Source organism: Mercurialis annua, linkage group LG1-X (assembly GCF_937616625.2).
Source record: "Mercurialis annua linkage group LG1-X, ddMerAnnu1.2, whole genome shotgun sequence".
NCBI lineage: Eukaryota > Viridiplantae > Streptophyta > Magnoliopsida > Malpighiales > Euphorbiaceae > Mercurialis > Mercurialis annua.
The window spans coordinates 6347703-6365200 of NC_065570.1; the positions used below are offsets into that span (position 1 = coordinate 6347703).

Sequence of the window (17498 nt, forward strand, 5' to 3'; positions counted from 1 at the left end):
ACAGAGTGGTAAAGAGCAGTTGGATGAAGAATGAGGGTCTATATATTATATATAGACATATTATATGAACAATCACATTTCATAAGCAACTCTACATCTTCCCCATCACTTAACAAAGAGAAAGCAACTTTTCTACAAAAATTCACAGCTTAAACCAGAAACAGAGTTTACCTCTGGAACTAGGAGAAACCCCACTCCAAAAAACACCTACGTACATCACACATCCTCGTCTAATTCCACCAAGCCGACGTAGTTTTGGTGATTTCGATGCAAATCCATTCGCATCAACAACACGGCTTCTATAATATACCATTGCACATATCCACAACATTGAGTTCAATAATTCAACAATGAATATTTCACTCTCAAAACAATTTTATTCTTTTCTACACCAAGCTTTCCTCCAGTTACCAACCAGTGACCTGGAGGATCTTGTGCTCCCTTCGTCATCTCAGACGTATCGACAAATTTTGCCAATTTCTTGCCTGTAGTGTTTTCTGCTGAACTTAAACTTGAGTCGCCGGAGTTGGTATTATTTGCAGAAGAAACTTTCTTTGATTTATCATCATTTGGAGCATGATCCCACAGAGATCTTCTAATAGTACAACCAGGTAGCCTGGAATATAAAAGTTTCATAAACAAGACGTTTCGTGATCCAAACTCCCATACTCCAAGTTGAGCTCCTGTTACGACGTAGACACCAGAAAGATCGCTTATAAAACTTTCAGGGTTCTCGATTGGTGCAGTGCTTACATGAGAGAAATTCTTCCATTTCACTGGCTCAAACCATCGACTATCCTGCTCCTCAGGTCCCTGCCACCTCGGAGCACCAATAGCCACATGGGTGTCCCAATATGGCAGAAGGATTTTTGGAAGAGTTACTAAGTGTTGAATAAGAATACTTAATCGATTCAGCTTGGTTCCTCCCATAGATAATCTCATGCCTGTAACGGGCTTGCGCCCGACTGATACCTGCATTTGATATTGATGATACACCAAAATCAAACAGAAGTTACGGAAAGGCTTACCAGTTGCATTTCGGTAAGCTACCTCAGGTTTTTCTAATCTAAACTAGAAATCCTTGCAATTAGAAAATGGTGACTCTTCTTATGAGCATCTAATTTTACTTAAAAATAGATGATAGTATGCAATAAAATCTAATTTTACCTAAAAAGTAAAACACTATCAACAAATTTTAGATGTTCCATCAAATGCACAAGATCTGTTAAAAATCAAATGCACTAGCACAAGTCGTGAAATGCTTAAGCATGATACAAGTTGGAACAACAGGTAAATAAGTAAAATTTCAACAGTTTTCCCTTCACAGAAAATTTTGCAAGCATTGTGGACGGAGGCTCAGCTCCAGGATAATGAAATGCGCTAACTAAATAGAGACAGATAAGGACTGTAATAAAGGCCAAGTTGCTCATTTTTTAGTTATAGATGATCATCCGCTAAGCTATTACCATTAGTATAGTCTTGGCGTAAGCACAGCTATTTCATTTCGAACTATCAGTTGAAAAAAGAAGATTGAGCAGAGGGTGCAGTGAGTTTTTATTTTCTTATATATTCTTTTTTGGTGTGAGGCCAGAAAATACTTTCTTAATCGATTCAAGACATTACTCCTCTTACCCGACTTTCTTCTACTGTTGGCTGGCTATCTATTCATTCAAAGCCAAAAGAAAAAAGGCCATAAAAGTTGCATACCTGCTCCTGGCTGATATAAAGCTTTGCTCCCATCATGCTAAATTGTAGAGATGGGCAAACAGGTTCCTTTCTTTGGTGGCCGGGAATATTTCCCTGTACAGGAGCCCATATTCTAGGAATCTGAAACTCCAGAAAATATCTAAGCTCTTCAATTGGAGGCTTGTCTGCATAAAATTATCAAAATTCGTTGGATCAAAATCAGACTGATACAAACTACGCAATGATCCATCGATTCTTACATTCGAGGTACAGGCCAATTGCACGAGTCAGATGATCCTTTCCAGGTGTCCCATTGAGAAGATCAGTAATAGGAACAAAAGTCATCTCAATGACATCTGGAGAAGATCTCACAGTTCTTGCCCAGCGAGTGTGATGTTGTTCTAAATCATCTCCTCCTCTCCTGCGGAAAATGACTGTGACATCCTGCATCAATAAATGATTTTGAAAACGTGTACATTAACGGCTTGTCGATTCATCAGAAGCCGCGGTGATTAAAAAGAATTAAGCCAAAAACGAAGTATCGTCAACACAAAACTGAAATAGCTTCTAAGAGTAGAAATTCAGGGAATGCTGCATACTTCTTTTCCAGAATGGTATGGAGCGCTTGTGGGTTGTGGATATATCCCCTGGCTGTTAAATAAGCCAGAATCACCACTCTGGCAATTGAAGGATAAAATATAATGAGCTGAGAGCTAACATGAAGTGAAATAACATCTATGAAACAAGACAAATAAGAATAAGAAAATATTTTGGAACTAGCCTTATCCTTAAGTCTCATAGGACCAGAATTTCTATGACTCTCTGCATCAGAGAATCTCTGATTTCCAATATCCTCAACATAGTTTTTAATCTCCATGGTTGATAAAGGGGATGACTTATGTTGTTTAACATATATCATATCCTTACCACCAATAGTTACAGAAGTAATAACATGCGTTCCAAAATTTTCAATGAAGCTGTCAAAAAAAGAGCAAGACAATATTATGAAGAATTCCAGTTTTGAGAATATGATGCCAATACTCCTAATTGGATATAAAGCTACCTTGCTAGGGATGAAGGGTCCCAGCTAGTTGGGATAGCCCGCTTGACATTTTCACGCAACACTAATGGGGATTTCATAAGCTGAACCTTGGCAAGCGGAATATAAATTCCATCCATCGAGAGGGTCTTTGTAATTGCAGCATCAATATGCTTTGAACCAGTAAAGCTAAATACAGAAATGAAGCTACCAAGGGGAAAGCTTCCAGATATGTTAGCCTTTTGATTAAAGTACTCCACCATCTGCAGTAATCAGTCAACAGAAGTAAATTAGAACAGCTTTGGATGATGCTTTTGTAACATAATAGCATCAATTTGATGCACGTAATCATTATTTATACATTACTAACAACTTGAACCTATCAAACAACGTAATGCTTGAAATCAAAATTTAATCTCCACACATCATCTAATTCAGAACATTCCTAAAACCTTTGGAAAGATGCAATACAAATGTTCCACAGGACTTGCTGCATGTTCTAAAGTGTAAAAATTGGTATGAAATGAGAATTACTCCAGAAAGTGATAAATTAAGAACACACCAATACAACTACTAACCAAAGCTTATCAAATCATAGGAAAATGCGAGAGATGAATTAATTTCTTTAAAAGAAATGCAAATCAAATGATTCATGAATGATGTGCAAGTGAGGTAAAAACAAACCGAACCAAGTCTAGTTTTGATTTTCAAGATTAAATAGGACAGAAATAGAAATTGAGCGCGACAACAGTTTGTGCATGTCTCGTATAATACATTCAAGTATCCTACTTAAGCTTCACTGGACAGAGATATATCAAGCTCAAGCAACTTTAGAGGCTTCGTCGAGCTCATTCATCAAATTACTATTAAATAAATGTCTAAAAGTTAAAGCTATACTCTAATGGAAGAACCAATGAGCTATAGCTCAAACGGTATAAGCGCTCAACAGCATTCTGCTAAGGTTCAATTCCTCCCACAAGTGCTCTCCTCCCCCAATTATTACAAAAAAATACTCTAATGGAAGAATTTTCACTTCCTTCAATCTTCAATTCTAAACAGCTCTAACACTACGCTTAAACCCCAAACAACATTGCTAGTAAACCCTAAACTAAACTAAAAAAACATCAAAACAAAATTAAAACAGCTAAATAAAATCAAACTAAACCAAAACAATATTCATAAAATAAGTCATAAACACAACATACCTCATGAAAATTACAAACACCAGAACTTTGCCTACCCTGAGAATCAAGAAACTTATTAATATCCCTAGAAACATTAGGCAACTCAACCTCATCATACAAATAAAGATTTCTAGTATGCTCCTCATCAATCTGAACAACTCTAGACCCAGCCAGCCCTTTACAATACAACAGCCGCGTGTCGAAATTAACGTCGAATCCTCTCCCTAATGCCTGCACAGAATTCATCGCTGTATGCATAGCAGCAGCATTAGAACGCATACTTCCAATTGCATTCTCCCCCATTATTTCTCACCACCAGTCAAAAAACAAACCCCAGAATTTATCAAAATTAAACACAGCCCTGTTCATCATTCAGCTCACTGAACAAAACCCATCTCTCAAAATCAAATTTTTCTTTGCCTTGATGAAACTGAAATGAGTTGACTGTTGAAAAAAGAAGTCTTGAACGGAGATTTTCTTGAATCAACGGTCACCAAAGGAAATTTAATTTGAATTTTTACATAGGGATTAGAGAGTATGCAGCAGCATGATCGTTGTTAGATCTTGAATTGAATTTGAAAGGTGTTACTGTTCTTTATTTTGGTTGTCTGTAGGTAAACTATTTGTCTGTTTTTGGGTCGTTGATTGTTTTTTCTTTTCTACTACTGTTAAAGGAGAGGCATTGACTTGCAGTCTTTTTCTTTAACTAAATTTAAATTACTCGTTTAGTCCTTTTTTTTTAATCTCGTATTGTCTTTTCCAAAATTTTAAAATAATAGTACTACTTTTATCCTTTATTTTTGTTTGAAAATATAATTTAAACAAATTAATTATATTAGAATTTTATGATAATTAAGCTAATAGATTTTTGGAGGGATAATATTAAATAAATTCATAAATAGATTTTCAATTTAATCACGAAATTTAAAACATTTCAACATATGCATCGAATTGAAAACAAAATGAAACTCTACAAGTAATTGAGACATTTTGAAGTTTGCGATTAAATTGACAAAAAAAAAACAGGTATAGTTTATAAATTTTAAAAATATTATCTTATTTTTAAATTAATTTATAATCTGAAATTATGTAAAAATAAAATATATTTCTATCATATTCACAGTTTAAAATATAAGATAAAAATTGGATAAAGTGTTTAATTAAGATAAAAAAAATGATTGTTATCTTTTGTATAATCATAATATTATCCTACCATCATTTAATAAGATTTTGATTAATCTAGGATGGAGTTGAGAAAAATTACATAAATAATAAAAAAAAATCTATTAGTTTTAATAGAATTTTATATTTAGAATTCACATTATAATTTTTTAATAAAATCTATTGTGACTGAGTTACTCAATTTTTAGAGTATTTTTGATGAAATAATTAAATTTTTATTTAAAGTTAAAAAAATTAGCTTGTTATTTATTTTATAACTCTGAAAAAACTAACCATCTGCTTGTGAATAGTCAATTTCTTTTTAAGTTAAAAACATAACCAAGCTAATCAATTATCTCTCTAAAAAACTCTCTCTCCCTTCTTTCTAAAAACCTCTCATCAAAACTTTGTGCTTGAGGGGGTGGTTTTCCGGTCTCTTGGCCGGAAAACCATCTCCTCCATTTTTTGACTTCTTATTTCTTTACTTTTCTACCCTTTTATTCAATAAATCCTTCACTTTAGAGCTTTTTTATGGTTGAATTAATTTTTTAGGATGGTTTTTCTTGTTACATGTCGGATTTTTTGGATTATTTCAAAGATCTTTAGTGCTTGTTGGAGCTTTATTTTCAAATTTTGATGATACAAAAAGTTTTGATGTGGGTATGATGTTTGTTTGTTCTATCTTTGTTGAGACTTGTTGAAGATGCGGATGAAGGTAGGGAGCAAGCGAGTTCAAAGGCGAAATCGGACAAGTTCATGGATCTAACCCCGCTCTCTTGAAAAATTCAAGTGCTAGGTTTAGCGGATTCCGGCTTAGATTATGCTTTTTCGATTATTTTTTGCTTGTTTTCTATAAGCTTCATATGTATTTTTGATTTTGTCTTTGGTTTGCATTTTGAAAGTTCATATGGTTAGATCTTGTTAATATGACTTTCATCAATTTGTAAACTTGATCCTATCTATTTAATTCATAGCTTTGGAAAAAAAAAAATTCTTTTTAAGTTCTTTTCAATAAACTTAAACTTTAAAAGCGGAAATTTATTTAATAAAAAAATAAATTAATGTTAATAATTAAATTAAATTAAAAAATTACAAACCAAACTGTTCATAAATTTAAATGAAGATATCCATACATAATAAATAAATAAATTTTATTTTATCTAAAATAAGTATTGCAAAAGAAAAAATATAATGGTCTCTAAACTTGTGCGTCGTGGTTAATCAATTCATTTTTAACTATGTTAAAAATTAAGACAGTCATTATTTTTAGGTCAATTGGAGACGACGCTCTCTATTTTTAATCAATCGTCACCTATATTTCGTCAAGGTCTCCGAACGTGTTTAATTCATACAATTTGGGAGTTATTGATAAAATTAGAAAATATTGTCTTTGATTGATTAAAAAGTTAAGTGTTAGATAATTTATCCTCGCCTATAAATTTAGGCACTGCGATGATCTTTTATTTTAAAAATGAAAAATTATCGGAAGAAATACATTACCGTTGAAATTTTTAGGATATTGCCACATAGATTTTACCCTCATCCAATGATACTCAGATATATAGGAATGTCAAAAAAATAGTTTAGTAAAAAAAAGATATGAACTAATGTAAAAGACAAGCAACGATCATTTGATCTTTTTACAATATAATTTTAAATATAATAAATAATCATGTAATGATCAAAAAGAATTAAAATACTCTCTGCTTATACTAGAATAATCAATTTTTAATTTTATTCATACATTATAAACAAACTAATTCAATTTTTTTTTTAAATGTAAGAATGAAAATTTATGGATGAATACAACAATGAAAATACTTTGAAAATTAGACAAATTGCGGATTCGACCCCAACCTAACTCAGTTAGTAAGTTCTTCAACTACATTTTATAAAATTGCGGATTCGACCCTAACCTATGGATCATGTTGTTTCGGCAGAATTAGATCAAATGGAATTCTTGGATTTTTGTGACTCGCCCCCGGCTACGTGTCCTTTGGAAATTTAACACATAACAAACTAAACTTTTATCTCTGTGGAAAAAAACTTTTATCTCCCTCATATAAAAACATTCTGCAGAAGCATGGCTCAATTGGGACTTTGTCAGCCTGCACTGGATTTTTACATGCTCCATCATTGCTCACTATAACTACACCAAGCCTTTGTCTATCCACAATATTATCCAGTATCCGAATCTTTTGCCTGCATGAAGTGCACCTTACTTATAGCAAAAACGTTAAGCATGAATTTTGTCTACTCTCCCTGACTCCTGATACCCCATCTCTCAATTTCGGAGACAGCATCTAGCCATCTACAATACAAACTCTCTAACCATACCAAACATACACACATGAATATTAATTGAATACCTATCGTGTTCAATAATACACTCGTCGTTACAAAACGACTTTAACTTAACGTAATTTATGCTTACTAACAAACAGTGTAGATTGATTGACGCATGTTTAATAAACTTGAGAGGGCACTAATACGTCATTTAAACTTCTTTTATTTCACATAAGATTGCTCAATCTCAACAACTTTATTATAATTTTAAGAAATAATCACTATTGACCCCAAGATAAAATTAAAACTAAAGTTTTACCTATATATTTGAAAAAAAATGTTACTGTACTTTTTTTTCAAATATTTAGATATTAGATAACTGAAATACCAGGATTTTTCATTTGTATAAAATTAAAATGTAAAAGAAAAATCACTTATTTTTTAAAACACGCAGGAAAAACAATAACTTGGGAAGTTGTTAGTAATAATTCCTGAATTAAATACCCAGAAATCAAGAACTTCCCTTGACAAATCTCACACACAGCAAGAAAAGTCCCTTATTAGGTGCTGCAAGCTACACATCAAGTTTTTGGCAAGAAAAAAAAAAGCTACACATCAAGTACAAGGCAGTAACAGACAGCAATACACGGAGCAGATCGGGGGGTAACAATATGTACATTATCCGACAGGAAACTCGAAACATAATCGTAATCCGCCAATTCACTCCATACTTCATCAACCTGCAAATCCCTACTACATTGTACAGCAAATTAGTGTCTTCGGTGTTAGCTTCACTGCTGTTAAAAAACAGTACATCCAATCAATAATAGCTTAGCATAGCAATTTTACACTTCATCTCTCTAACATTACATCTCAGAGGATGGTTTCACTACAAATCATAAAACTGAATATGGAGTTTCGAGTTTCAACTTGCACCAAGGTTACTAAATCTGTTAAAAAAGATACAATATGAACATGAACATCTCTAAATCAATGTGTTTACTTTACAACAAAATCAGCTGAGAGTGTGCCTACTCATCTTTTTATTTACCAAATAGGGTTTTTCATCATCATTTTTCCGATGTCTTCTTCCTTTTTCTAACTGTCATCTAGTCGATTAACAAAATTCAGTGGAATTATATATATAAATATATATCTATGACAGCATAACTTTCTTTGTGCTGCAACAAAAGAAACGACTCCAAAAATTTACCCATTCATTGAGAATTCCTAGTCCGTTTAGCTGTAAACAGTTGGCGAAGGAAAGCAAATTTTCCTCTTGCACGGGGGGAAAATTCAGACACAGTACCATTACTAGATGCTGCCGCTACCTCCTGGTTAACAGATTTTGTCACCAATGTCGGTGCTGGACAAACAGTGAACAAGAATGCATTGAGCATGCGGATGATCTGGCTGAAGCTGGGTCTCAAGTTAGGGTCTTCAACCCAGCATGACTGAATAATAAATGCGAGATCAGGAGATATGTCATCTGGAACACTTGGCCTCTCTTGCTGCACTCTCCACGACAGCAGTTAACAGATTAGAAAAAACAGAAGAATATTGTGGTTTCAATTACATATTATGGGACCTCAACAAGAGTGACACAGCAAATCAAATGTCTTACTCTAAGCTTATGAAGCACCGACACTTCTCAGACGTGCCGTATGCAAGGGGGTACACGGAAAAATATTTGTCCCAACAGTTTTGACTGTTGAAAGGCGGGAACATGCTGGGGACACTTTTTGGGGACACGCCGAGAGTTTTTAATTGTTTAAAATTTATTATAGGAGTTAATTTTAATGAATTAAACAAGTTTTAAACATCTTATTTTATTTATATTTAGTGAATCGTGAATTTTATTTATATAATTTGTATATTAAGTATACATATATAACTTTGATATATAAAAATATTGAATAAATAATTAATTTGTTGTGTCCCTGCCATGTCCGTGCCTAAATTTTTAAAATGCTGTTCGCCGTGTCCATACCCATACCCCCGTGTTGGTGCTTCACAGCTCTAAGTTAGACCATTGTTATCAAAATCGTACGATTCATGATAGTACGACTTGATACGATCCATCAGTGACCGTCACCAAAAGGATATATATCTCTATAGAAATTGCAAATTAGCCAGAATTCTTGTATTGCATGATTCATCCGATTCATAAAATAAAAGAAATTCAAAAATGAGAAAAGTCAAAAAGTGAAAAAGAAGAAATAACCACTCAAATATGTTGTTTCATATACCATAAATCAGAAGAGGAAGAAAAAATATAAACAAAAAAATATAATTACTTTAGTTAATAATACCTAGACTAGTATTTTAGATCATTTAAGAATGTTATAAGCTAAACAATAATTAAGTTTGTTAGCAACTTTTGCTAAAAGTACTCTAACTTTATTTGTTGAGACTTTATTTTTTGTGTTTGATAATTATATAGTTCAAAATTTAAGAATATAAGAAATGTCATATTTAATGTATGCGAGGATATATTTTTTCAACTAATACTACAAATATAAACCAAACTTTTACTACTCGATTCCTGATTCACTAATTAAGCATTTGTTGATTCTCGATTTGACATGTGAGACTGCATTGTGCACAGTGATCTTGAAAAAGCAGAATGGTTTTGAATGGAAGGATAATATATGCACATGTTAGGATTAAGTTGCAATTTTCTTTTCACCTTAAAGGCAGCTGCATAAGCAGCCTGCAAATTTGACATGCCTTCAAATGGCAAGCGATTTGTCAGCAACTCCCATAAGACAATTCCAAAGCTGTAGACATCGACTTTATTATTGTAATGCTTCTTCTCTCCCTGACGCAATGTCACTGTGCTGTACAACTGCAAAGTCATAGTTCATAGTAGCTTAACAATGGTGCAGGCATGAAGCTAAAATCTTGAATTGTACCAGAAAAATATAATTAATAAAGAACAATGCTGAAGACAAATCAGACCAGCCAAGCCATTTAAGTACTCTGTAGTAAGGACAACTCAAACAGAAATCTAAGAAATTCAGTTGTAATTTGTTATCAAGTCATTGATGTGGTTAGGGGTGAGCATCCGTTGGTCGAAATTGAACCGAAAATTACCAAACCGAATTAACCAATCGACCGAATAGTCAAAACCGAACTGACCAAACAAGAAAAGATAAAAAATTAAAACTGAACCGACCGAATAGGCCGGAACGTCCGGTTCGATTAAAACAAAATAAAATACAAGAACAATTACAAAAAATCAAATTTTTGGTTTCCTCGGCCGGTTCGGTTAATTTGGATAATTTAAATTTTAAACCGAACCGATATCTGAAAACTGAATTTTTTTTCTATCAAAACCAAACCGAACGTAAATTTAGAACCGAACCAAAAGTCATTGGTTCGGTCGGTTAAATCGGCCGACCGGTTTCTTTTGCTCACCCCTAAATGTGGTGTGGTATCACAATGACAAGGTTTCATGAACCCAAAAGGCAAAAGAATAACAAAAAAAAAACTCAACTGCAAAAAAGAATTTTTAAAAGTAAAATTTTTATCAACCAACTTTCCGTTCACTTTTCAATAAGACCTAGAAGAAAATGTACAAAATCATGAGCTCTTGCCAAAATGAAAGAGGAAAAGAGCCCCTAACGATATTGTTTTGCTAGGTAGCAAATACTTAAAATTCCTATTACATGGTTGACACTCGACATGACTTTCAAAGTATTAGTTTCCTAATGATATATCAGTGCACCACGGACATCTTCCATTATTTGCATCAAATTACATAAGCAAGAAGGAGCAAACCTCAGGAGCCATCCAGCGGTAAGTCCCAGTTTCTGCTGTCATCATTTCTGTCACAGTTTCCTCTCTTGCAAGGCCAAAATCTGCAAGCTTCACAGACTTGTGATTTGCCGTAAGCAACAAATTATCTGCATGAATTGAGTAAAAATATTTAAAAAAACATTGGCAAAAGCATTGGGAAATGATGCCTTGTGCCAATAACTGGGTTCCAGTCTCTTTATAGCACTGGTCTACATCACCCTCATGCAGACTGTCAAATCCCATATCAAGCAGCAAAGAACTACAATTAGGGTGAAACTGAACTCAAAACCATTGACTCTGCAAGTGATAAACTGGATTATGCACATCAAAATAGACAATAATTGCACAAGTATTTACCTTATGCGAACAACCACTAATGTTACATACAATTACTGCAAGTATATCTGTAGTTATAACTTATAAGACAATATGAGAAGTTGTGTAACAGAAAAATGAGCTCCCTTGTTAATAAGAGAGAGGAAATAACGAAGATTAAAAATTTACATCTCTTTGGTGGTAGAGGTAACGGATAGTCCATTCCTGGGCCCCATAATCTCTCAAAAACTTCCCTCTCAACACACCCCCAGTTCCCCTAGCTTCAAGTTCTAGACGCACCACTCCACATAATAACACCGACCCATTAAACTAAATATATTAAATTTGTATTTCTAATTAAACGAAAAAGTTGAAATGAATAGAGTTCCATCTGTAAGTCTACCTGGTTTGAGATCTCTGTGTATAATCCCATTAGCATGCAGACATTCCATAGCTCGAGCAATGTCAAGGGAAAAACTTAAAGCCACGCGAAGTTCTAATTGATTTGGCCTAACTCCAAGCAAATATTTACGGAGGGACATCCCAGGTAACAGCTCAGTTACTATCACCATAAGCGGATCCTTACAAGCTCCAATAAACTGTGAATGAGATATGCAAAACTTATTTAAAAACGTGTCCATATGTGAAAAACGCAATCAAATACAGCTGATTTCAACACAAACTCACCTTGACAAGATTGTCATGTTTAACACGAGACATCATGTTAACTTCACGAGCAAAACGATCCTCCAATTGAGCTTTTTCCTCAGAAGTACTCCCTCGGTTAAGTACTTTAACAGCGACAATTCGATCACCATACCTGGAAAAATAATTAATTCCAAACCACACCTACATAACAAGGCCATACACATACACTATCTACTCTTGGATAACTGCACTACTTCAATTGAATAGAACACGTATATACTAATAATAAACAGTCTAATTATTTGTACAGCCAAATTTATTATAAAAAAACAAATAGAATAAACAATTTATACATGAAAATAATATAACAGTTGATATACAATGGATGTTCTACAACAACGCCGTAAAAAGTGGAAAAAAAAAACAGTAAATCAAAATATTCAGGCGAACTGACCTTCCTTCATAAACCTTGCCATGAGCTCCTTCACCAATTTTAGAGCCGATAAAAAGTAATTTCGGATCAACTAGAAGACTCTCATCAATTGACAGTAGATACGGCGTCGTCGAAGTCGTTGAAGAGCCGTTTTGACTAACTGTACACGGCGGCGGATTTAAAGACTGCCGCTCATTTTCTATCTCTAATTCTCTTCTTCCCTTGCTGTTATTGCTGCCGCAGCTCATGTTGCAAACTCACCGGCGTTACACTATACCGGAATTCCTCATATTTTTCCGATTCCTTCAGCTATTTAATTTACTAATTTGAATTTTAATTTATATTTCCGTAATCAGAACAATTAATCGGATCATTTAAACCTAGCCTTTGCTTTCACTGTAAAATTCATCTCTGACTTTGTCAGAATTTCGCTTCAGCTTAAAGCTTCCTTCTCTCGAATAAACTTTACAAAACTTACAGTCGACGCTTATAAATAAGCTGATAGAGAATCGAGAGACTAAAACGACGTCGTTGTAAGGTTCAACGGTGTTAATATTCCGGCGAGGGTTTTGAAGACGGTGGAGTAGAAGAAGGGAGGAAAAATTTGAGAAACTGAAAAGTAGAGAAGAGAGAAGAAAAGGAAGTGATGTGGGAAAGTGAAGGACCAATGGGAGACAAACACGTGGAGAGCATATAAATATGGAGCTTTTTCTACGTGGGTGTTGTGTTTTATGGCATCATCGACGATTTGGACGTTGTTGGTGGAGAATGGTTTGGATGGAGCTGAGTCACGTCACGACAATAAGCCGTTTTGTTGGCGGCTGTGTGATCGGCTTGGCTTGGCTTGGTCTGAATTTAAGATTTTTTTTTAATTTTTTTTTTTATGAGATTTCGTGTTTAGTTAAGTGTTGTCTTTTCTCCAAAGTTCAAAGTTGAAAATTTAAACCATATTTGCCTCGTGCCAATTGACGAAAAAGAGTTCTCTTGAAGTTTCTACTTTCCCCACCAAATCACTAATTTTTCTTTTAAGTCCTTATATTTATGAGTATTTCTCTTGATGTGACCCTTTAAACAATTGATCACCTAATTTGAAGAAATTTATATATAAGTGGTGTTTACAATTTTTTAAATTATTATTTCAATGTCTCTCTTTTACTCTCTAAAAGAACCCCTATCCATTTATAGTTTATTTATTATTATATCTTTTTTTCGTCAATAATTTTATTTTATCTTTGGCAGTAGCTATTTTTATCTAAATTGATTTAATTTCATAAAATTTAATAAATAACTATTTTTTTATTCTTGATGGAATAAAATTTATCAACATAATTCGTATCAAACTTAATTTATTTCAAATGAAGAATCAAAATATATTAAACATCTTTTAACAATAAAGGTGGAATTGTTTATGTTGTCTTTTTCATAAAAAGATTGTGTTTTTTTATGAAATGTTTGTTTTTCTTTCTTATGAAATGATTATTGTTCATTTTTAAGGATTTGTTCGTGGTGGTTGGCAGATGTTATAGCTGCGATTTTTGATATCAAAAATCGGTTAGCAGAAGTTTAACAATTTTAATTGAGAATTGCACTTAATTGACGAAACAATTGATAATTTAGTTTTTTTGTTTTCCTAAATAGATATGTGAATCAGACATGAGACAACGATGTTAGCGTAAATAGTATGTTTCATGTCAAGTTATCAAGTTTAATTTTTGAGTTTCTTAAATTTCTTACAAATATAACTGTTCAGATTCGATTTAATGAAATCAGATAAACTTAAACAAAAATTATTTTTTTTAAAAATGGTACTTCAATGTTAAGAAAAAATTACAATAGTAGTTTTTCATGATAATTTTTTAGTTTCAATTAAATCTAATTTAAATTAGTAATTTAACTTTTAAAAATTTAATAAATAATATAACTGGGTTTAATTTTTGAATTTTTTAAATTTTTTATTAATATAACTATTTCAAATTCGATTAATGAAATTTAATAAATTCAAAATATATTTCTTTAGTTGGTACTTCAATGTTAAGAAAAAATTACAATAATGGTATTTCATGATGATTTTTTTATTTTAATATTAATTTTTGTAAATTACTATTTCAACTTTTAAAATTTAATAAATAATATTTTTTTGTTCCGTTTAAAAAAGAATATATCTCATCTTTTTGAGTCTTAAATAAGAAGTTCATATAATAATTTGTATGACATTTTATGTGAAATTTTCTTAGTTAGAATATAAAACAATGTAAGGAATAGTAATTTGTGCGTAATATATTAAGTTGGTAAAGTTTGTTATATTGCAAATACGTCAAAAGTTAGTATTTTTTGGTCCCATTTAGAAAGGAATATATGTTTTTTGCATATGAATTAATAATAATAATAATTAATTAATTATATTTGAAACTATAATTATTAGTTTTGGATAGAGAAGAGAATAAAGAAACCATATATATGAATTAATATTAAAAACATAAAATGAATTTTTGAAATTGATATGAAAAATGAAATACATAAAAAAGAAAGAAGTATAATATATTTTCCTATTAATTTTCAAAATTAATGATAGAGTGTATTAATAAATTAAAAAACTGAAAGAGTATAATTTTCTTTAAAAATATTAGTAACTACTGTTTTTTATTTTTCATTTGTACATTTAGTTAGAATTATATATATTTATAAATTTTTTTTGTTTTAAATTATAAATATAAATATGAACATAACTATACTTGTTAATAAATATTTTGTAAATTAAATAAAATAATTATTTATTATGAATGGATAAATTAAAAAATAATAACTAAAATTTATTTTAAAAATTAAAATAAATAAAAAAATTATAGATAAATATAATTATCTATATGGATGACTTAAAAAAATAAAACTAAAAAAACCTAAAATTTGGTCAGTTTTCCTAATTGTATTTAATTAACAAAAACATCCTCGCCATTTGTTTGGAGGATGCATTTACACCCCCCAAACGTGTCCAATTATTATGGGAGTAAAGTGAGCAGACAAGTTATATTGGGACCAGATTATTCCCATCATCTTCGTCTTTAACTATTGGGCTTTTTATATAAAATATTGATTTTGGCAGCCCATTTACTTTTATACAGGACAAATTAAATCTTTACTTTATCTACCTCATTTTCTTACTTTGATAACTTGTACTTCAAATTCCTTTCTTTTATACGATTTTTCTTATTTCTCTCAATCATTCTTCTTCTCCACGATTTTTTTTGAGCTGTGAAAGAAAATTTTCACGATTTCTGCTCCTTCGCTTCCGCCGTTCCGCCTCATCCGTTCCGCCGTTCCGCCTCCTCCGTTCCGCCGTTCTGCCTGCGCCGTTCTACCTTCGCCGTTCCGCGTTCGCCGTTCCGCCTCCGCCGTTTCGCCTCCATCGTTCCGTCTTTGTCTCGCCGCGTCATCTTTCTTTTATCTTTTTAATTTTAGATCTGAAATTTTTTGTTCTTTTTTTTATTTTCAGATCTGTAATTTGTTTATCTTTTACTGTTGATTCACCATTAAACATGCATAAAGAGTATCTTTAAAGAATATAATACTTATTTCATGTTATATAGAATAATTTTGTGATTTTATATAATAAAATTCTGTTATTTCTGCATTTTTTTGTGTTTTGCTGTATTTCTGCGTTTTTTTTATTCTGCTGAATGATTTGTTGATGATGATTGATTGCTGAATTATTGTAATGTTACAGTGTTGTTGATTTTATGTTGACTTTATGTTGATATTATGTTGATATCTACTGATTCTTTTTATTTTAACATTGACAAATAAGATAATATTGTTTGTGAAATAAACTTTCGTTAGATGAAATGAAACTGTATCATAATCGTCTTTGTCGAAATTTAGTTAGGTATGAGAGGTGGAACGCAAAATAGTTATACAAGTGATTTTGAAGAAACTGTACAGCTGCAAAGAGAATTGAGGAAAAAAATATTTTGAAATAAATTTCTTTAATTTGTGAACTGTTGTGTTGGTGTATATTTAATATATTTTTATTTTTATATGTAAGAATAATTTTATTTTTTCATTTGAATTATTGTTGTTGTTTTTTCATATTGTTTTGATTACTTACTATGATAATATCTTTATCTGATTCATTTATTTTAAACATTTTGTATCTTTATTGTTCATTAGTAGAATTACTACTATCATATTAACAAATTATCAACATAATGTCAACATGATATCAACAATTAATGCAAATTTAATTGTAAAATGAGAACATCGATTGATTTAAGTAAAAAAACAATCAACATATTATCAAAAACATGTCAACAGGTCATCAATACAACAATTTAACACTAACTTTATTTTTCTTTTAATGATTGAAAAAATCAACATGTTATCAACGGTATATCAACAACATGTCAACATAAAATTGAAAATCAAAAAAAGTAGAAATACTTATCAACATAATGTCAACAATTAATCAACAACGAATCAACAATTAATGCTAATTTAGTCAAGATGTTTATAAAATGAGAATATTGATTGATTTAAGTCAAAAACAATCAACATATTATTAAAAACATATCAATAGTTCATCAGTATATCAATTTAAGACTAACTTTATTTTTCTTTCAATGATTGAAAAATCAACATGTTATCAACAGTATATCAACAACATGTCAACATAAAATTGAAAATCAAAAAAAGTTGAAATACATATCAACATAATGTCAACAATAAATCAACAACGAATCAACATAAGGAATAAAATAAAACATAATTTTTTGAAAAATTGTGACAATCTATAAAATATCAACAAGAAATCAACAACATGTCAACATGATAATGCTAACATATCCTTATCTAATATCATTTAAATTTTGTTTTTTTAATTTATTTCACGCACCAAATTATCTAATTTGCTAATGTTTTTTTTAGAATAAATTTTTTCAATGTTAAAATTAAG

General features: G+C 31.4%; 2 protein-coding genes across 3 annotated transcripts; both read right to left on the minus strand.

Annotated features, from left to right (window-relative positions):
- Window positions 1-24: 24 nt before the first annotated feature.
- Window positions 25-4576, minus strand: LOC126664277 (MACPF domain-containing protein CAD1-like). The gene is made up of 7 exons (XM_050356588.2): window positions 3931-4576; window positions 2750-2988; window positions 2468-2663; window positions 2286-2363; window positions 1947-2130; window positions 1708-1871; window positions 25-972 (listed from the first exon to the last, which is right to left on the minus strand). Exons 1-7 carry the CDS (start codon window positions 4210-4212, stop codon window positions 337-339), a joined length of 1779 nt encoding a protein of 592 aa, XP_050212545.1. The 5' UTR covers window positions 4213-4576; the 3' UTR covers window positions 25-336.
- Window positions 4577-8156: 3580 nt separating this feature from the next.
- LOC126664282 (serine/threonine-protein kinase STY13) lies at window positions 8157-13202 on the minus strand. Of its 2 annotated transcripts, none has more exons than XM_050356609.2 (6): window positions 12575-13202; window positions 12160-12292; window positions 11876-12071; window positions 11140-11219; window positions 10046-10204; window positions 8157-8867 (listed from the first exon to the last, which is right to left on the minus strand). In XM_050356609.2, exons 1-6 carry the CDS (start codon window positions 12799-12801, stop codon window positions 8574-8576), a joined length of 1089 nt encoding a protein of 362 aa, XP_050212566.1. In that variant the 5' UTR covers window positions 12802-13202; the 3' UTR covers window positions 8157-8573. The 2 variants fall into 2 exon arrangements, with proteins under 2 accessions (XP_050212566.1, XP_050212558.1); XM_050356601.2 differs by having other exon boundaries at window positions 11140-11264; window positions 12575-13200.
- Window positions 13203-17498: the final 4296 nt, after the last annotated feature.